The 22563-nt window shown below is 43.7% G+C and overlaps 1 protein-coding gene across 1 annotated transcript in view; it reads right to left on the bottom strand.

Annotated features, from left to right (window-relative positions):
• PARN (poly(A)-specific ribonuclease) overlaps window positions 1–8049 on the bottom strand; it is a 169363-nt gene extending 161314 nt beyond the window's left edge. The window contains exons 1-6 of the mRNA XM_006867239.1: window positions 8011–8049; window positions 7605–7682; window positions 4483–4562; window positions 3877–3944; window positions 3708–3789; window positions 108–168 (exon numbers count right to left, since the gene is read on the bottom strand). Coding sequence (XP_006867301.1) covers window positions 108–168; window positions 3708–3789; window positions 3877–3944; window positions 4483–4562; window positions 7605–7682; window positions 8011–8029 — 388 coding nt within the window. The 5' untranslated portion in view covers window positions 8030–8049. The remainder of the gene's footprint in view (window positions 1–107; window positions 169–3707; window positions 3790–3876; window positions 3945–4482; window positions 4563–7604; window positions 7683–8010) is intronic.
• Window positions 8050–22563: the final 14514 nt, after the last annotated feature.

Here is a 22563-nt window from a genome sequence, read left to right as displayed (position 1 = left end):
CGCCACTGGCTTGTCCAAGGTACGAACTGCTGAGCTGACGTATGTTTCGCTGTGGACGCTATGAACCACCACCACCAGCTCTATATGGAAGTCACACATCATCTTACCGTTGTGGAAAACCTTATTGAAATCAAATCCTTGGCTTGCTAGGAAGTCAATGCTGGAGCTCTGAAACAGAAGACAGGTTCTTAGGGATGTCAGTGGCAGACCCGTGAACAGAAGCAGAAAAAGTACGTGAGCAAGGAAAGACAGGCAGGTAGGGATGGAGCACGGCAAAGGTCAAACGACAAGGGATTTCTACTCCAAGGATGTCACGTCATCCATGAATTTACTTGTCTTTCTTAGGTTGGAAAACAAATACCCTTCGTTTCACAATATTTTAAGAAAAATCTACTGGGTGAACAGACAACAGGCAAAAGAAACCTCCAGGTTGCTGTTGTAACTCCTGCTTCTATTACCCACTGTGCTGAATTGACTCAGTGACCCTACAGGACACAGAACTGCTCCATGGGATTTCCGAGACTGAAATCTTTATGGGAACAGAAAGCCTCACCTTTCTCCCCCTCCACATCTGCCTGGCATGCGGCATCTCTCTGTATGGGTAGATATCTCTTTACCCCACAATATGTTGTTGTTGTTGTTAGGTGCCATCGAGTCAGTACTGACCCACTGCGACCTTATGCACAGCAGAACGCAACACTGCCCGATCCTGGGCCAACCTCACTACTGTTGCCACACTTGAGTCCACTGATGCTGCCACTTAGCCAATCCATCTCATTGAAGGGCTTCCTCTTTTTCTCTGACCCTCCTCCACCTTACCAAATATGATATCCTTCTCCAGTGACTGGTCCCTCCTGACAATATGTCCAAAGTTTGAGAGACTAAGTTTGGCCATCTTGACCTCTAAGGAGCACTCTGGCTACACTTCTTCCAAAACGATCTATTGGTTCTTTTGGCAGCCCATGGCACTTTCAATATTCTTCTCCAACACCATAATCCAAAGGCATCAATTCTTCTACGGTCTTCCTTATTCACTGTCCAGCTTTCGCATGCACATGAGGTTATTGAAAACACCATGGCTTGGGTCAGGTGCACCTTAATGCTCAAGCTGACATCTGTTGTTGAAAAGCAAAGACCCCAGAAAATACTAGGTTGTTTCATTCCCAAACGGATCAGCACTGGACTGAAAACCACAAGGTCAATGGTTCAAAACCCACCAGCTGCTCCTCGGAAACCCTGTTCAGGGTCGCTGTGAGTCAAAATCAACATGACAGCATTTAACAATCCTGATGGGGTGCTGTGAGTTAACAAGCTAGACTGCAAAGTCAGTTTGAATCTCAAGGTCAGTGGTTCAAGCTCACCAGTTGCTCCTCGGAAACCCTACATAGGGTCGCTATGGGTTGGAACTGATTCAACAGCACTTAACAACAACAACATATGCTTTAAGGAGACCTAGGGTGGTGCTGTGGGTTATTTCACTGGACTGCAAGGTCTGTTTGAACCACAAGGTCGGTGATTCAAGCTCACCAGCCACTCCTCGGAAACCCTGTACAGGGTCACTACAAGTCAGAACTGACACAAGGGCAATTAACAACATATGCTATAAGGTTGAGTTTTTCAAGAGCACTTTTGACTTGACACAAGCTCACTGTACCTAGAACTCAGTTCCCTTATACGACTCAACTCTGCACTCGTAACATTTTAACACAAACAGAACCACCTAACTGGGGACAAAAGCAAGAATTCAACAACACATTGACCTCATCCATAGTTTGTGTACATACTGAATATAAGCCTTTCCTAGCATTTTCACTCTGCCTTAAAACCACAGTCTCCTTAGCCCTTAGTCCATTTGAGACCTTCAGTCTTTGGCCTGCTTTCAAGTCCATTTTATCCATTGTTTTTTTTTTTTAAATAAAGGAGTGGCTGGCAACTAGAACTTCTTTGTTCTAGGTGTAGCCACAACATGGCTTTAAACATGGATAGAGTTCTGTCTACCTATCTCAAAATAATACTTTTGCTAGTCTTTTTAGAACAAACGTCACTCCTAAGATGTCTCAAGGTCAATGTTGGCTTGTGTTTGATTACACCTATGGCCAAAGTCAGGAAAACGTTTTAACCACATCCACACAAATTTCCAAGCCGAGCCTACTTTTCTCTCTGTGAAACAAAACCCAAAAAACCCCTCCACCAAAGTCGCTTCCTACCCATTAGACCTGAGAATTGGCCCAATAGCGTTTCTAAGGCTTCCATCTTGATAAGAAGCCGATGGACACATCTTTCTCTTGTGGAGCGGCTGGTGGGTTTAAACTATTAATCTTTTGGTTAACAGCTAAGCTCTTCAACCACTGCACTACCACAGTTTCTTTTTCTCTCACTGAGCCTTTATGCTGTTTCATAAAATACCTTGTACCAAACCAAAACATCCAACCCATAGCCATACCTGACGAACTGACTTAATGGCACTTAACAACAGGTCCTCTCATGAGAGCCTTTGTGGCACAGTGATGAAGCACTGGGCTGCTAACTAAAAGGTTACTGGTTCAAACCCACCAAGCCGCTCCACAGGAGAAAAGAGGAGGCAGTCTACTTCCAGAGACTGACGGCTTTGGAAGCCCTGTGGAGGAATCCTTATTCTACCTACAGGGTTGCTATGAATTAGAACCAGTCCAACTAAACTGCATTTCTGGTTTCGGGTCCTCTTATAGGAAGAGTCCTGGTATGGTACCTTTGGATAAGCACTTGCCTATCAACCTTGAAGTTAGCTGTTCAAACCCACAGCCGCTCCTTGGAGACCCTATGTAAGGTCGCTGAGTCGGAACTGACTCGACAGCTGCTAACAACATAGTAAGAAAGGCCTGGTGATCTGCCTGAACAAAGATGACAGCCAAGAAAATCCTACGGAGCAGTTCTGCTGTGTAACAGAATCACTGTGAGTCAGAATTGATTCAATGGCAATGGGTTTTGGTTTGTTTTAAATTTGGATTCTCTCTTTTGGGTTTTGGGACAGGAAACACATACATTTTGCTTCTCAGAAGAAGAAAAAAAAAAAAAAAGCCTGGGTGCGAGAATGCAGTAGGGAGAAACCAAAAGACCTGCTGTGGAGGTTATATTGAGGGCTAAGACAGAAGAGTCCCAAATGGAACCACATTATCAAGCATGCTCTCAATTTCGGCTTTGGCAGCAATAAAGCTGATGTTCTGCTGTCTGTCTGACTCTTGCATCTTTATCTTCAATCTGCTCTGAACTAAAGAGAATTCACAAGGTGGGTGGAGGAGGTATGTGACGCCTGAGTTCCCCAACCTAGATGGAGTTTCTATAGCCCAAGGTGGTTCCATACAGTAAGTACCAGACTGCAAACCACAAGGTCTATGGTTTGAGTGCACCTGCCTCTCTGCAGGAGAAATATGAGGCTTTCTGCTCCTGCAAGATTTTAAAAGCCTCAAAAACTCTAAAGGGATTGTGATGAGGGAGAAACAACTCCACAGCACTTAACAACAATAAAGAGAGGTGCTGTTCATTTGCAATCCTACAAGTGAAGGTCAGAAGAGCTAAATAATTTCCCCTAAATCTGAAGTTACAGGGTTAGTGGTAGGACCGAGTTTTAAGTAAGAGTTTGATTTGTATTCCTAAATTAAATGAGTTCCCATTTCTATGCTGTCTCAACTGCAATCTATAAAACACAAACTCAGTTGCATCCTTCTTACCTGACAAACAAATTTGACATCTGGTGAGGATCTATTGAAAGGTTTCGGGAAAACGTAAAAGTTAAATGACTTCGTTATATACCTGGGGAAGACAAAAGATAACAGGAGAATTAGGGGTCACATTTGGACGTGACCAACGCAATCCAGATGCCTGTTAATAACAACCTACTTTGAATCTGTGTGGTCGTACTTAAAAGTACACAGGCCAAATTGAAACAGCAAGAAATCCATGGAATGCTGGAAAAGAAAAAAACATCTATCAAAGCTGTGCTGTCTACTCAACATGAGCAATAGTCTGAGGGGGCTTTAAAAAGTTCCTGTAAAATTTCCAGTGCCTTTGAATTCCATTTTTCCACCAACTTTTTGAAGTCCCCTCGTATTCTCAACATTCTCAATCATGCGATACTTCCAAAGCATTATTAGCTCTCAGAGGCATTACTGACTTATATGCATATCTGAATTATTTTTCCCACCAATTAAGTACCTATCCATCACCCAGGGCATCATATTACAACGACTTCTAAATAACTCAAACAACCACTTCACACGTCCAATCAATGCAATCAACAGTCACAATACTACACCTTCCCAAAATGTTTTACAGCAGAGAACGCTACTGATGCGGTGGTTTCAAGCTTCATTTCATGTTGGGCGTTGGGAAGAAATGCCACACTGAAAACACTAGGTGTATCAGCTGAATGATTACATTTCTCTGTAATTCAACATCGTGAGAATCACCATGGGATAGAAAAGGTTTTCTAACACATCTACTTGCCTTTTTGAGCTTCTGATACCTTTCCTCTGGAGTATCAAAACCATTTGTTAATGTGGTAACTGAAGGTCCATCACTGATTCCTAGAATTTGAGACACAGAAATTTCAATTAATAAACACGAACTCTGTCCTATGAGCCCTGATGTGTGCTGCAGGATAAGCACTGGACTGCTAACCACAAGGCTGGCAGTTCAAAACCCATTAGCTGCTCTTGGAAACCCTATTCAGGGTTGCTGTGAGTTGAAACCAACTCAATGGCACACAACAAAAACAGCAATGTAAAAATGCCAGTCAACCATTCAATGCCTCGATAAATAAAATGTTCCTACGAATTCTGATTAACTGGAAGTGCTCCCCAAATCTTTGTCAAAATTAGCTTTGTTGGGTTTGAATTGTATCCCGCAAAATAAATGTTTTAAATCCTTATCCAGATTCGTGTGGTTATAATCACATTTGGGAACAGGTTTTCTTTGTTAATGAGACAGTGTTGGTGTAGGGTGACTCTTGAGTCTGTAGCTCCACCCACTGGACTAGAGTCTACACAAGCTCCTATACCACCTGGCCAATGACAGACATCAGCCAAATCCACCCTGAACTGAAGTACATCAACGGTAAACAGAAAACCGTGCACATGTTTCCATTCTCCAGTCGAACTCACTAGGAGACAGTCAGTGAGAGCCTAAAAATACACCAAAGTCAAATCACCAATGAAATATGGTAATACCACAACCTCTCTGAGGCAACAGAAAAGATTTTAGTTCACATGGAGAAACATGTGGCTCAAAGAGACCAAGACGCAGAATAAAAAAAGCCTTTCTGAAGAAGAAAAGGCAATGAGACTACCGAAGAAAACAATCAAAAGATGGTATTTAGGTACCTTCAGTGGATTGACAGAGCGAGGAAAACAATTTAGAAGACTTCAGGAAAACTCTACAAGAACAAACAGACAAAATAAATGCAACTTTTGAAACAATACAAACAGAAATCCAGAAGATTAATACTAAGAGCTCAGAAATGGACAACACATTGAAAGGGCAAAGGAATGCATCTGAATCCATGAGAGTACGGATTAGTAACTTTCAAAATAAATTTCTCAATACTAGTAAACTATAATCTGAAGAAAGTCTGAGATTTACATGGGACACTATGAAAAGGAATAACTTAAGGGTGATCAGAATTCCAGAACAGGAAGAGATAATAAAAGACAGAGAAAATTGTCAAGGAGTTGATGGAAGAAAACTTCCCTCCACATCATGAGAGACAACCAGATTATCATTCAAGAAGCTGAACAAACCCCAAACAGGATAGATCCCAAAAGAAAATCACCACAACATATCATAATCAAACATTCTAAAACCAAAGACAAGGAAGACAGTCTGAAAGCAGCTCAGGAAAAATGAAAAGTTACCTACAAAAGAGAATCAGTAAGACAAAGTTCTGATTTGTCAGCAGAAACCATGCAGGCAAGGCAACGGGATGGCATACACAAAACTCTAAAAGGAAAAACCTGCCAACCATGAATCATATACCAAGCAAACCTATCCCTCAAATATGACAGCAAAGGCTATTTTAAGATAAAAAGAAATGAAAAGAATTTGTAATAAACAGATCAACTTTACAAAAAACACTAAAGGTGTTCCTTGGACTGAGAACCAACAAAAGCAGACAACAACCTGAGACTAACATGCATGACAACATTATCCAGCACTCAATCCAGACATCCAAAGTAAATCAAACTTATAAGATTGAAATAGGGAAGCAGAGATATCAATTTATAATGAAGTCAACCACAAAGCAAAAAAGAGAATAGTATACACACAGAACTTCCAAATGGAGAGGAATTCAACCTCCAAGAAAATACACCTTAACATCAAAATAAAAAAAGAGATTAATCAAAATGATCTAGCAAATATTAAGGCAACAGCAGTGAAGAAAATCAAAAGAAAACTCACAAACTAAATGAACTCAGTGCAGAAATTTATGTGGAACAAAGGAACTAGCAACATCACACACACCACAAAACCACAAAGCAAATGAAAGCAATCAATTACACTGACTATAAATGGATTAAACGCACCAGTTAAGACACAGAGAGTAGCAGAATGGATACAAACATTGGTACATATATACACCAGCATACTACACAATGAAGAAAAATGATGACTCTGTGAAACGTTTCACAACACGGATGAACCTGGAGGACATAATGCCGAGTGAAGTTAATCAATAAAAAACGGACACATATTGTATGAGACCACTGTCAAAAAAAGTTAAGAAAAGGTTTTCTTGCTAAAAGAAACGATCTGTGATGTTTACCACAGGTGGAAGGGAAAATTATTGACTGGGTAGAGTGCAGACACATTAATTTGGGTTGGGTAATGGGGCCCGCAATATATAAGAGGGAGGCTGGCAAAAGAAAGATGACATGACGGTTAGCAGGAGACACAGGGAGGAATGTAAATAAAATAAAAAATGAAAGTGAAGTAGAGATAAATACTGTTAACTGTTGGTACATGGAGGGAATTATAACCACGTAATGAAGCAAAGTATATAATTTGTTGAATGCAAAACTGATGATCTACTCCGTAAACCTTCACTCAATTCACACAAAAATTTAAAAATATCAAAATAGAGTTATTTTTTAAGAATTAAAATGATTACAGGTAAATACTGTTCACTGATTTTACATGCATGGAAGGGACTGCCATCATTATAAGGGCACGAAGTGCATGATTTGTTCACTGTAGGACTGATGATCTGTTCTGTAAACCTTTACTCCAGTCACAATGTTTTTTTAAAACCCTCCTCACGTTGGGCATGAACATCTTCACTACTGCATAAAGGAATACCTTTATTAACAGATCCTAACCACATGCTTTCTAAGCAGCACCAATACATCTCTATCTATATCAGCAACTCTTAGGGAGCTCACACTCACAAACCCACTGCATCTCTCTCCCATGCTTTTGAAACGTTTAAGAGAAAACGTTGGCACTCATGCAATTTGCCCAAGGGTACAAACTAAGCTAGGTCCTGTCAGCAGGCACGAGAAAGTGGGTGCAGGAGAAGAAACTGTGGATTTACAACGCAAGGTGCCAAAACGGAACAGGCAAGCGAGGGATACCTGAGAACTCCCCATCGATGGCGAAGAAGTCAGCTTCCTCTATGGCCTGGTACACTTTGGGAAGATTACTCTTAAAATCTGCAGAGAAACCGAGAAGAAAGTTTTAGAACCAGGGCCTGACTTCCCGCCCGTGGGTTCCTAAGGGGATACGGGAGGATCGAGGGGCTCCTGAGGCCACGGACTGGTGGACAAGCCCCGAGGGATGCACGTGACGGAGGGGACAACCCTACGGAGTACGAGAAACAAGGAAGACAAGTCCCCGGGGGTGTACACGGGCTGGAAAGCGGCAAAGTCCTGAGCGGCTGCCTGAGCCCCAGGCCCCGCCGAGCAGGAGGCTCCGAGGCCTGGGCCTAGCAGTGTGACCGGGCCTGTGGGAACGCGGAAAGATGCACGTGTGAATACGCACTACTTCTGATTATCTCCATTCTGCAGACTGGCCGGAATCCGGCCCGCCACACCGTTCCACTTGCAGAACTCAGCAGCCACGACGGCGGCAGAGGCAGCTACAGCAGCTGCAGCAGAGACGGCGGGGGTTGGTGGCGGAGACTTCCGGAAACAGCGCGCGCCGGCGTGTGTCACGTGCGTTGCGTCACCAGCGAGGGCTGGGCCGAGACCAGGCTCCTTTTCTCCCTGGGAGCGTGAGGGGGCGTAACTAGCTATATCCGCGGGGCGTGGTCAGAGTTGGGGAGCATGATTCACTTTAGAAGCTGAATTAGGCATATGCGGGCGTAGTGCGTGAACATTAGTATCTGTTGGTTATTATTTGCCTGGTGTGGCGCTGTGGTTAATACGCTGGACTTCAAGGTCGGGTTGAACCAAAAGGCCGGAGGTTCAAGCTCACCGGCTGCTCCATGGGTCACAACCTATTCAATGACATTTAACAAAAAAACATGTGCCAAGAACCCTGTTAGGGATGGGAGTACACTGAAGAACAGAAAAGATACGTTCCCTACCCCAGTGTAGCTAAAACCTGGAAAAGGGGAGAAAACATAAAAATTGGCACTTGGAGACAAACTGACAAGAAATCGTTATAACAAAGAGATGATCAGGGAAAGCAAAGGTAAGACCTTCATCTACTGCCTAACCACTACGGTGAGCAAAACAGGCAAGGTCTTGGGTAATAGACTTGCAGGGTATACCATTTGGTTGTTTGATGATGCATGGAGGGGATTGTAACTATAGCAATGAAAGGATATACAGGATATACAATAGAATGAATGTAAAGCTAATGTTCTCCTGTGTAAACGATCACATGTCACAATAAAACATTTTAAAAAATAATAATACATGCAAATAAAGTGACTCAATTGCCAAAAAAAAAGCATTGTAATTTTGATTGATATTACCAAACAATTTACTATAAGGGTTGTACTAAGTTAAACTACCACAGCAGTCTAGAAGGTGCCTTTTTTCCCAGTTTAAGAAAAAAAGTTTGGATTTTAATTTTTATATAAGTTTAATAAAAAGGTATTATATAATTTATGTGATAATTATGTAATTGGGATGAAGCACTGGACCACAAGGTCGGTTTGAACCACAAGGTCGGCAGTTCAAACTCACTAAATGCTCCTTGGAGACTCTACACAGAGTCACTATGAGTTGGAACCGACTCCACAGCACTTAATCCTAGAGCAATAAAAGAATCAGTACATATGGTTACAAGTCGACTCCACGGCACATAACAACAACAACCAGTGTGGGATGAGGCAAGCAGGGGATTATCCATCATCAATAGAGGAATACCAAAACTAAACCAAACCCACTGCCACCAAGTTGGTTCTGACTCACAGCAACCCTGTAGGACACAGGGGAACTGCCCCCTAAGGAAGCTGTCACATCTTTCTGATTGGCTTACAAGCTTTCAAGAGGGCATGAAGGAAGATAGAATCTCCACTGAGTAGTATACAATCTGTGTAGGCGGGGCTGATGAAATGAAATGTGGATGGGTCTCTTGCGATACAATAGTGAATAATTGTTATCAGGACTGCTTGTGAGGGTTGGAAATGTAAAGGTAGACGTTTTGTAGCAAGGAGGGGAGTGATTAACTTTGCAGTCTAGGAGCAGAGGTCCTTGGGACCATGAAGGAAGAAAAGTGGAGAGTGGGACCCTACCCAGAGAAGCAGTGATGCCTGAGATAGAGGCAGAGACAATGACCTGGAGAGATGGAGCAGCTGGGGACTTTAGACACAGAGAGGGAGAGGGGCTGTGTGCTGACGACTGGGGAGCAGGCTTGTAGTGTATACCCTTTGGTTGGTTGATGATGCATGGAGGGGATTGTAACCATGACAATGAAACAATATATGATAGGATGAATGTAAAACTAATATTCTCCCATGTAAACCATCTCATAATTCACAATAAAACATTAAAAAAATAAATAAAGCAACAGGTGAGATAGGAACCACTGACTTTTAGGTTAACAGCAAGTATTTTACGGCTGTGCCACTAGTTGTTGTTGTTAAGTACCGTGGAGTCGGTTCCGACCCATAGTGACCCTGCACAGGGTTTTCGAGGCTGTAAATCTTTACGGGAGCAGAACGCCTCATCTTTCACCCGTGGAACCGCTGGTAGTTTCGAACTGCCGACCTTCAGATTAGCAGCCAGATTCGCAACCACTACACTACCAGTGCCACCAGTTAGTGCATCATGTAAATTATGAAGAATATTGGACAATTATTAAATTTGTTTTTTATTTATCTGTATCCTGGTGTGGTGCTATGGGTTAATATGCTGGACTGCAAAGTCAATTTGAACTGAAAGGTCATCAATTTAAGCTCACCAGCTGCTCCTCGGAAACCCTATACAGGGTCGCTATGGGTCGGAACTGACTTGACGGCACTTAACAACAACAACATAACCTTAAGGTAGAGCTAGGTGGATCTAGAGGATAAGCACTGGACTGAGAACCACAGATTTGGCAGTTCAAGCCCACTAGTGATTCTATGGGAGACAGATGAGGCTTTCTGCTCTCGCAAACATTTACAGCCTCAGAAGCCCTATACAGGTTCCCTATGAATCAGAACCAATGTGATGGCACTTAACAACATACCATGGGTTGCTAACCACGAAGCAGGCAATTCAAACCCACCAGTCACTCCCTGGAAGAAGAATGAGGCTTTCTGCTCCCACAAAAATTTACAGCCTGGGAAACCATATTCAGGGTCCATGTGTCTCAAAAGCTACTTGATGGAAGGAAGCGAATGGGTAGAAAACTATTAAAGGGAATGTAACATGTGGTAGCTTAAGGGTTAGGAATCGAGCTGTGAACGGCAAGGTCAGCAGTTTGAAACTAACAGCTGTTCCGCTGGAGAAAGATGAAGCGTTCAGCTCCCGTAAAGATTTACAGCCTGGGAACCCTGTACAGGCAGGGTCAGGATTCACTTTGAGTCAGAATCGACTCCACAGCACATAACCACCAACATCCAATAAGAGTCTTGGTGTGGTGCTGCAACGTCAGTTTGACCTGAGACAGAGCCAACTTGCCGGCACAATTGTTGTTATGTGCTGTGGAGTCGATTCCGACTCATAGAGACCCTGTACAGGGTTTCTGAGGCTGTAACTCTTTACCGGAGCAGAAAGCCTCATCTTTCTCCCGCGGAACAGCTGGTAGTTTCAAACTGCTGACCTTGTGGGTTCGCAGCCCGATTCATAATCGCTACGCTACCAGAGCTCCTTTGCCAGCACAATAGGGAGCAAAAAAACCTTTATACTTAAACTGTAAACATTGATTACTGGAGTAGAGAGAATTGAGATTTTTTTTTTTTTTGAAAGGTTGGGAGAATATTTATTTCTACTTCTATAGTTGTATAGTATTAGACATGCATTGCTTTTTGTGACTCAAATAAAGAAAATCCAATGAAGTAACTAATGTTTAGAAACTTGCAAATACTATTCTCATAGTTATTTCATTTTATTTTGCAAAGCAGTGCTACCTCGTATCTTTATTTTAGGGCATCCCTTTGAGCTTCAGTTGTACCAAGGTGGTATCCTGGCATACTCTGCCATATTTAATGATGTGAAGGGTAGGAGTTAGTGAAATTTCAATAAAGCATTTTTCTTATTATGAATAAAGTTGAGTGTCTTCTCCTACGCTTAAAAGCCATTCATAGTTCCTTTTGTGTGAACTGCCTGTTCATATTCTTTGTCCTTGGTTTTCTTTTTCTACTGAGTTGTTCATTTTCTTCTCAATTTTTAGTAGCTCATTAAGGAAACAGAACATTGTGATGTGAATTGTAAACATTTTCCAGTTTATCATTTGCCTTTGACTTTGCTTGTATCTCATGCTTTTTAATGGCTGCACAAAAGTACATTATGTGAACTGAAACAAAAACAAAAACCTTGCATTACTGTATCAAAACTATACACATTAAAAATAATAGTCTTCTAGACTACGAGTGCACTCTCTTCCATTATCACATCTTTGTGCTCTACCAATTTATACACAAAAAAGGTTACCTCAAACTAGCAATTTAACGATGTCTGTTCCAGCGATCAAAAACTGATCAGTACAAGTTAACAGACCAAAACATTGCCAAAAAAAGGTAATGAGAGGAATGTCAAGTTCGTTCTGATTCTTTTTAATACGGTGAATTCAACTTTAGACAAGATCTTGTGATTTTCCGCGTGAAATCTGAAAGTAAAATAATTGTAGAGTACCGGTCTTGTAATACTACGGTAACTTCTGGGTAAAGCTGTTTTATCCGTGTTCCAAAACCGCAGCCCTGGAGAAGCGCACTGAAGCCAAAGCCCTCCCTCCCCTCGGGGCATAACTCCAGCGCTCTGGCCCCAGGTCCGACCTAGAAGAGGAAGGGGTGGGACCGGTGGTATTACGCATGCGCTGAAGTTCTTGGCCCGGGAGTGGCCGCTCTAGGCAGCAGGGAGGTCGCGGGGTTGAGGGGGTTGGGAAACTAGAGCGGCTTCTCCTCTATGGTCATGGGCTGGGGGCACCCTACATCGCCGTCCGTCCTCGGATACTTCCGGAAGTGAAGTCTTACACCTACTCCTCTGCTTCCGCGGAGTGTGGACTGAGGGCGATGGCTGGGACTGCGCCGGGACTAGCCGAGTGGTAAACTGGTGGGGAAGGGACGGCCCGAGATCGATTTCAGGGCGGGGTGTGGAAGACTGACCGGGAACCCTACGAGCCGAGACGCTGCGTTGGGGTCGTCGGCGGTGCGCGGGGCCTTTGTCATCCAGGCCTGCGTCCTCATGCGCAGCCCTGGCCGCGGAGGCGAGCCCACCTTGGACAGTGAGAGGAGTAACTAGAGCGTGGCAGGTATGGCACGTGTCCTGGGCGCCACTTGAGGGGGTTTCTATGCACTGTGTTCCATCGCCAGTTGTGATAAAATATTCAGCAATTTAAAAGGAATTTCCATCGGCCCTATTTTCTGAAGATTTAAGCTTCTCCATCCTTGCTGGAGAGCCCCAAGCACTGCTAGTCCCTGGGTCTCACCTGCGTCCTCTGGGTATCAGGGTCGGAGCATTGCACTCCTGGGGCTCTATTGGAAAGGGGGAAGTTTCCCTGCACCCTGGAGGAAGACCACGTACGTCCACCTGTCAGGAGCCTTTGACTGCCCAGCCAGAAAGAAGTAGTACTTCTTATAGCGCCGGCTTCTGGCCAAGCAGAAATTGGGTCCAATTTGCGAGGCACATTCCTGCCCCAAGGTGGAATATTTCTCCCTGTTTTAAAATGGGATAGCAGGAGACTCTAAGGTGAAAGTGAAACCCCAAAGTCACACTGGGCTTTCACTCGATTCTTCCTATCCGATTCTGAGCTCGTGGCTCAGAGATCTGAACGTGCTCAAACAGGGGATTTTGTTCAAAAGAAGAAAAGGCAAGCTTGAACTGCCGACCTTGCAGTTCAAACATCTTTGCAGTCTGGCGTATTAGCTCTTAGCGCCACACCAGGCTGTGGCTAATTGGGGGTCTTTGGGACTGTCAGTGCTGGAGGCTGCAGTCCCCAACTTTGGTGGAGTAGAGAAAGTGCGAACCCAGACGCAGTCTTGCCTTCAGCTGCCCTTGTTGGATCCTCCCACCAAAGCCCATTGGTCTTTCCTTTAGGGGTGGTCTTGATGTTCACTCTCCGAAAGACCAATAGGAAGAGCATTGGTCTCCACTTAGTGCACGTGCCTATTGGGTGGTTTTGTTTATTTGTTCTTGTCGCTGTTTTGTAAAGAGCCAACATCGGTTATCTGGACCGATTTACTTCCGTGTAGCTCTGTGGGAAAAAGGAAAATCGCTTCTCTAGGGCACATCCTTTAGCGCCACTATCTTACACAGATGGCACTCAGTAAATGCCGCGATTAAAAATTCTGTTAATAATTCTGATCAGGAGGCCTGCTGTAGGATAAATACTGGACTGCCAACCACAAGGTCAGCGATTCAAATCCACCAGCCGCTCCTCAAAAACCCTATGTTGTTGTTAAGGCCGTCGAGTCGGTTTCGACTCATAACAACCCTGTACAGGATTTCCAAGGAGGGACTGGTGAGTTTGGACCAACGACCTTGTGGTTCAAACCAACCTTGGGGTCCAGTGATCAATCCCACAGTGTCACACCAGGACCCTATCCAGGGGTGCTATGAGTCGGAACAATCAACCATCTTAGAGACAGCTGACTGGGTGTATGCATGTGTGTGTCTCTATGGAGAAGCACTTGATTGTCCAAAAGGCCAGCAGTTCAAACCTGGCAGCCACCTCTGGGGAGAAAAATGAGGCAGTCTGCTAAGATTTATGACCTTTGAAGCTCTTTGGGGCAGTACTACCTGTCCTGTACGATTTCTATGCGCCAGAATCACTCAAAAAAATGGGCTTTTATGGATACAGTTTGTCATTTAAGCTTCTCATCAGTCCTTCAGCATAGACATTATCCTGGACTTAGAGAAACTAGAGTCAGGAGGATAAATAGTTAACGGAGTTTGGAACCCAGGTCAGTTTCACCCCTAGGACCTTATTGTTTCAATGATACCATCCTGGCAATGAAACTGCAGTTAGGAGGTGAGAAACCACACATGATAGTTACTCCATTGTACAGAGGCAAGGGAAGATTACTTTGGAGGGGTGTGTGAAGTGGGGGGGGGACACGACACACGTTCACCTGGGAAGCCTTGCCATTAATAGTTGAGTTGGGATTTGTCAGTTGGATGCTTCTGAACTCGACAAATTGTGGGGCAGGGGTACAGGTGGAAGGAACAGGGTGAAGATACAGGAAAATGCCCAAGGAGTAGGAATTTGTAGTTTAGATTAGAGTGGAGTGTGTGAATAGGGGAGCAGCAGGGAATAATAACAATATATAATACCAAACAACATATTGCATTGGGCAAATCTACTGCAAAAATCTCTGCCAAAGAATCACATTACTGTGATGATTCTGAAGTGCCATCAAGTCGGTTCTGACTCATATTGACTCTATATAGAGTTTCCAAGGGGTGGCTGGTGAGCTTGAACCACTGACCTTGTGGTTCAAACCGACTTTGCTAGGGTGTCAAATATATGTTGGTTTGATTTGCATCTATAAATGTCTAGAATCTCACTAAGTGCCACAGACTCTAAGGATGGAATTCTGTGGCTTGATTCCTGAGTTCCTTTGGTTGAAAAGGAAAATAATTATTTAAACAGCAGTGAGCAAAAAGTATAAGAAAGAACTAAGCCTGAAACATTCGTTTATAATATCCGAGTCACAGCAGAGCCATTTAAAAGGAGATTCTTAACGTGTAGGTTCCTGGTAACCAGCAGTGGTTGTTGATGGTTTTCTTTGTTATCAGATACCTACAGGGTCTAGTACAGGTCTTTGAATAGATGTCATGTAACAGAAACGTGAGCGCACAGGCTCCAAGAGAGCCAGTAGCGTTCGGCCACCTCCTCTGATCTTGCCCAACACCAGTCACAGGCAGTAAATTACAGGCTTCAGCATTCAGGTGACAAGTCAACATGTAAGTGAGCTAGCTCCCTTTGCCCTAGTGAAGTCTGACCCTGTCCACGAAGAAAATCTGTTTATTTGAAGTTGGGAAAATACATGCCAGAGACTGTTTGTGTGCGTGTTAATGGAAGAACCAGGTCTTCCCACCTACAGGAAGCAATATAATACTCTCTTCTTGGTGACATTTGTGACCTTTTCCTTGCTTACATTGGACACATTTATTTCTATTTCATAGTCACCAGAAATGGGCAGGCAGTCCTTGGACATTTAATAGTGCCTGTGTCCTGCCAGTGTTTTGAGTGATGTCCACCCACCACCACCCTTACCCCCGTTTCTGATGTAAACATTTCTGTTTATTGTCCCTCGTAATCTCATGCTCAGCCTAACAGCCAACAAACAGCTTTTCATGTTGCAGAACATGGTGTTTCAGATTCCAGTGGTGTTTCTCAGTGGCACAGTGCCGGCTGTCTGGAGTGGCCTCGGTGGTGGGGGAGTCAGTCGACCTTTTCAACTAAGAACTGTTATTGATTACCTTCTTGGAATAACGCATTAAGAGGAGAGATGAAGTCAGACTGTGTTCTACAATCTGGTGCTGACCTTCACTGACTGGGCTTTTTTCTCAGTAAAATGGAAATAACACATATCTCATAGTATTGTGCTTTACACATTATAGGGGTTCAGCAGGTACTGGTGGTGGCATGCTTCCTTGGTGACCCCATATAGGATTTCCAATCTGTGAATCTTTATGAGAGCAGAAAGCCTCATCTTTTTCCTGTGGAGCAGTCGGTAGATTCTAATTTCTGGTCTTGCAGTTAGCAGGCCACTGCGTAACCCACTACGCTACCAGAGCATATTAGCAGTTACCGTGATTCAGAGTTGTCAAGTGACACGTAATGAGAGGAAGTAGTCTAACTAGGGCGGCTGTTGTTGTTAAGTGCTATCCCTTCAGTCCCGACTTATAGGGACCCTGTATAGGGTTTTTCAGGAGCAGCTGGTGAGTTTGAACCTCCAGCCTTACAGTTCAAACTGACCTTGTAGTGAAGTGCATATCCTATAAAGAATCCTCATGACATATTGAGTTAAGTACTGGGTTGCTAACTGAAAGGTTGGTGGTATGAACCTATGGAAGAAAGATGAGGCAGTCTGCTTCTGTGAAGACTTGGAAACCTGTGGAGTCATTCTGCTCCATCCTGTAGGGTCACTGTGAGGCCGAATCAACTTGATGGCATAGCCTTTGGGCCCATATGAGTCCAAATCTCTTTATACTTTCACTGAACATCTTTGCTGAGAAATGGATGAGATCATATGTTTCAGGAAGGACCCTCGATAAATTAACCCTTTAATGAATTATTCCTAAGAGACCAGGTACGTACTATAATCACAAGACATGGTTTCTTGAATGAAGGGATAGAACCATAATTATATACCAGAGATCTTTGTGATTCTTGACATAAACTCAAATTAAGTCATTCTTGTATAAACTCAATCAAAATCATTGCATCATTGACTTTTCTAAATGTTAAGTGGAGTAACTAAAGACACCAACTGGTAACAGCAGTGCCTGCCCGCCTCCTTCCAGATAGTTGCTGTTTAGTGCTGTCAAACCGATACTGACTTATAGCAAGGGTGTCGGGTATAGGGTTTCCAAGGAATGGCCAGTGGGGTTTGAACCGCCAGTCTTGTGCTTAGCAGCCAAGTGCTTTAATGGAGTTGGTGAGATGGTAAAATCAGTTTGGAGTTGTCTGGCCTGGGACGAAAATAACCTGGGCATCGTGTCACTTGTGTCCATTGGGAAATGGAACCCGTGTGGAGCATGATGGGAAAAGTAGACACATCTATGGAATGCTTCCTGCTTACTGGGACTTTCACAGTTTTTTAGGCGTGTTTTGTTTTCTTCTCCACATATCTGTCAGTTTGCTATGTTGTGACAAACTGACAGACGTGTGGGAAAGAAAAGGTGAACAGTACTGGCCTGCTAACTGCAAGGTCGGCAGCAGTACAAACCCAGCCGCTGCTGCACAGAAGAAAGGGAGGCTTTCTACTGTCACACAGATCAGAGACCCTTTACAGGGTTGCTAGGAGTCAGAACTGACTCAAATGGCAGTGGGTTTGGGATTTTATTGACTGTGCTAAGGCAATGAGTGTGTGGCTCATAACAAAAAACAGACAACTTTGTGAAGAATGGGAATTCCAGAACAATTCATTGTGCTCGTGCGGAACCTGCACATAGACCAAGAGGCAGCCGTTCAGACAGAACAAAGGGCTGCTTCATGGTTTAAAATCAGGCAAGGTGTGTGTCAAGGCTGTATCCTTCCACCATGCTTTTTCAGTCTGTGTGCCGAGTAAATATTCGAGAAGCTGGATCATGTGAAGAAGAATGTGGTATCAGGATTGGAGGAAGACTCATTAACAACCTGTGATATACAGATGACAACCTTGCTTGCTGAAAGCATAGAGGACGGCGGGCTTTTTAAAAACTATGTGAAAAAGCAGGGATATACAAGTCTGTACAGGGTTGCTATGAGTCGGAACCGACTCCACGGCACATAACTACAACAACATACAAGTCTTGGTGGTGCAGTGAGTTCAGCGTGGGCTGCTAACCACAAGGTCACCAGTTTGATCCCACCAATTACTACATGGGAGAAAGTTAAGGCAGTTGCAGCCTCTGAAGCCCTGTGGAGCCGTTTGTCTGTGAGTCAGAATTGCCTTGCCAGCTATGGGTTTATAGCGAAGAAAGTTTTTTATCCAGTGAATAAACAGTAGTTCTCAACCTGGTTAGGGTCTTAGTCTCCTAATAAAAAGTACAGACTTCTTCCAGGAAATGCTCCGATTGTGCCCAAACACAAGTATGGCCTGTAATTTCAGAGTACACAAAGCCCCTCAAAACCCCTCCACACCCTTGGATCCAAAGCCTACCTTCCTCCATAGAACCCACAGAGTGGCTTGGGCCCCGCAGGGCACCCCAACGTTTGCCTGGCTTGCCTCATTTTCTGGTGCTCAACGGATACTTTTCTGTCTGCTTCTGTTTGCACTTTTGTGGGGTTTTGGGAGCTGAGGCATTCTTGAACAAGCCAGGGGACACTTACAGTTTGTGTGGTGACTGAAGGTGAATGTAAACGGAAGTGTGTCCCTGTGATAGGGGCCCTAGTGGGGGAGAACGGAACGATTCTCCTCCCACGGATTCCAACGCCCCTGATGTCCATGATGGAAGGGGAAGGCGGGAAAAGACCAGGATGCTTGACATTCAAGCACATGGTGACTGTGGAAGGAATTTTACAGAGAATCACTCATGAGCCGAGCTTGTAGAATACCAAGCATCCCCTCAGAGAGGCCTGCCATCCCTGGCTGAGCAATCGGGGCGTGGAGCCAGGGCAGAAACCACAGCCTGTAACATAAGTCTCCAGCTAGATTTTATCACTTCAGAGGCTCTTTCCTCCTCCTGAGGTACTGTTTTCTTTCCTTAGAGGACAGAACCAAATCCATGCAGACAGAACAGCAGCGACAATCCATTGGGGCCTTTAGCCTCTGAGCTAGACTTTACCCCTCAGAGGCGCTTTCCTGCTCAGTTGTTGGTGTTCACTGCTACCAAGTAATTCTAACTCATTTATAGTGACTTCATGTGACCGACTAGGACTGCCCCGTAGTCTTGGTGTAGCGCTGTAGGATAAGCACTGGACTACTAACTGCAAGGTCGGCAGTTCAGACCCACCAGCCGGTCCTACCCTATTCTGAGTTGCTGTGAGCTGGAACTGATGACACCCAACGACAACAACAATCTCTCTAGAACACAGCCCTGGTGGTGTAGTAGTAAGCACTTGGTTGCTAACCAGAAGGTCCATGGTTTGAAGCTTTGGCAATCCTAAGGGGCAGTTCTGTACGGTCCTGTAGGGTCGATGTGAACTGAAATCGACTCCTCAGAATGGAGTTTGGTTTCGGTTTCAGACTCTCCTGTAGCTGCCAACTGTGCCACCAGGGCGCCTCTCTCCTCAAGGTGTCGTTTTCCTTAAGTAGTGGAAATAATCCAAAACCAGACAGAAGTAGCAGAAAAGATCAGCTGAATTTGGTTAAGGAAGTGTTTTCTTCCTTCGCTTTCGCTTTGCCATTTACAGTAAAATGAAATGAGCAGAATTCTCATGCAGTTTCTATTCATTAAAAACAATTGCAGAACAGAGTTACTGACCACTTCAGCTTTTCACAATGACTTATAAAATGCATGTTGAACACCAACGTGCAATTTGTTTGCCTCATGAGAAATAAACTTTCAGTTCTGGTAAGCTAGGAACTTCTGATGAGTTTCAATATAACAAAGGCTAATTTGTGAGAAATGAATTTCAATATATAGGGTAAGTTAAAATTGGAAAAAAAACCCCAAAACTGCTGCTATGAGAGAGTTCCAGTTTATGCATGTATTGGTTTATTCCAAACAAAAGACAAAAGTGCCTAAGCATGCCTCTCAGATCAGTGGATGGATGCAGACAAGCTCTCGGACACACTGGTCTGTCTCTCTAGGGGGCCTTCCTTAAAAAGGTCCAGTCATAACAGTGGCTTCCAAGTAGATCCGTGGGCCAGTCCCATTCAAAGCACAGATTTTAGTTTGGAAAGTTATGGTGACTGTTTGGGGGATAGTAAGGGGATCATCTTGATTTTCTCAGAGGACACAGGATGATTACAAGGGCTTATTCGGAAAAAGTTTAAGAAACCTGAAAATTACCTTGGTAAGAAAAGGGCAGGAAAGCTGCACTGAGGAATTTGTTCCCATCGCCACAGTGCACATCTGCATCCTTTGAGGGTAGCAAGGCCTGTCGGACAGGAATTTTGTTAGGAACCGTTACCTTATCCACCCTACAGCTCTGACTTTGGACTTGTTCCCCAAACTCAAAGGAGATTGAAAACTAACTTAATTTGGGTCCTTTGAGGATAGTGACATTACCATTTGATGTGGTGCAAATCACCGAGCTCAGAATTCTTCAGGGAAGAGTTAGAGAGATAGAAACACCCCCTTCAAAAGTGTACGCTCATAGATACAAGCTATGTTGAGAAACAATAGCTTCCCATTGTGATATTTTTGTTTAATAAAGGTCTCTATGATTTTGTAACTGCTTTAAAATTTATGCTAGTACTTTATTTGTAATGTCCATGCAATGGACTCTGAAATCGATATGTTCAGCGTCATTCTGACTTCCACCTACATTTTGTGTCTCTAGCTACTCAGTAAACATTTCATCTTGGAAGTTTTGTCATCTCAAACTCACTTTACCCAAAATGTAACCTACCCATGATTTCACAGGCCATCCCAGCTAACAGGTCTAATAGCAGGCTTGGTGCCTCTGTCCTGCATCTGAGTTTCATGTGGAGTGCCTGGGGTTTTAAAAGCTTGCAGGTATTTATCTCTATTCACCTGGAGCAACAGGGGAAGGAGGAGAATCTGGAATGTGGGCTAATTGCCTTTATGAACAGTGACCTCTTTGGTCATGAGACCAGAAGAACTGGATGATGGCCAGCTATCGTCTCTGGACATTTTGATCCAAGAGTTTTTAGCAGAATCTTGATGAAAGGGGGAAACTGGAGAACAGAAAAGTTCCAATTTTCATGGGCTCCAGACTTTCTGTAGGCACAGAGACTAGAAAAACCCACAAAACTCTTGTTGCCCTGATACAATCTTCAGGCCTTAAATCAAAAATATCTCTTGAAGTTTAATTGAAACTAAATAGTCTTACTTAATTAGTAAAAAATGTCAGCCTTCAAAAAATGTTTTTTCTTTGAATTTGTATTGTTATTGAATTTACACAGCAAAATGTACAGTTGTTTCTGCATGTATAGATCAGTTTCACTGATGACATTCTCGTCACCTTTTCTGAGCTCTTCCTCCATTAACATAAATGCACTGTTCATTAAGGTTCCTATCTGATCTTTTAAGTTGTCACTTAGAGACAGTATATTGTTGTTAAGCGCCATCTAGTTGGTTCTTGGAGTCCTGGTGCGGCGCTGTGGATTAATGTGCCAGATTGCAAAGCCGTTTGAACTACAAGGTCAGTGGTTCAAGCTCACCATTCGCTCCTTGGGAACCCTATACAGGGTCGCTATGGGTCGGAACCGACTCGACAGCACTTAACAACAACAGTTAGTTCTTACTCAGAGCAACCCTGTATAGGGCTTCCAGGAAGAGGCTGGTAGGTTCGCACCTCTGATCTTGCATTGTAGATAGTTCTTAAAAGAGCCTAGGAGTCCTAGTGTGGCAATGTAGGATAAGCACTGGATTGCTGACACAAGGTCAGCAGTTCAAACCCACTAGCTGCTCCTTGGGAACTCTGTGCAGGGTCCCTGTGAGTTGGAACCTACCAGTTGACACTTCACAACAACAAAAGAGCACAATGCTTAAGTCAGACTTTGTTTAGTTTTGTTTTGTTTTTAAACTAGTGACTGCTCGGTTTCAAGAAGACTTAAGGGGGTATTTTTGATTTCAGATTTAAGAATTATCTTAGGGCATCAGTTTCAAGGGCTCATCCCCCTGCCATGGCTTCCAGAGCATGATGTCCAGAAAGGAAACGGGCTCAGAGAACCCAAACAATTTATGCTGCGGAGCTGGAAAGTTGAGATTTTAACTAAAGCCTTCTCCATCACACTGCCTCTCAAGAAAGAAATCTGCAAAGACTCAAAATGAGGGATTAGTCTCTTGCTATTTACATATCAGTGTCATTAGCATGTGTGTGTGGACCCAGAGAGTCTCATGTGCTTGTTTGGGTTGATTTGGGGGACAGGAGAGTACTAAGCCACCAGGGAGTGTGGCACAAGGCACCTGGGAAAACAAGGCCTCATGTACCTCCTTTTTTTAAAATAAACTAAAATATTAAATACTTTTTTATACCCTAATTTTATTCATTTCGTTATTGTTGTAGAATCACTTGCTTCTTAGCAATGCTGCAGACCCACTTGGTGGGAGCGCCTGAAATCAAATGTTTACAAAATTATAATTATCTAGTGGGGAAGCAGCTTTGTTTAGACAAGTATGTCCATTTACAGAGTATGTTGGTTGCCAACTCCAG

Source organism: Chrysochloris asiatica, unplaced genomic scaffold, assembly GCF_000296735.1.
Source record: "Chrysochloris asiatica unplaced genomic scaffold, ChrAsi1.0 scaffold00102, whole genome shotgun sequence".
Taxonomy (NCBI): Eukaryota; Metazoa; Chordata; class Mammalia; order Afrosoricida; family Chrysochloridae; genus Chrysochloris; species Chrysochloris asiatica.
The sequence above is the reverse complement of the archived record's forward strand: the minus strand, read 5'-3'. Positions and strand labels throughout refer to the sequence as shown.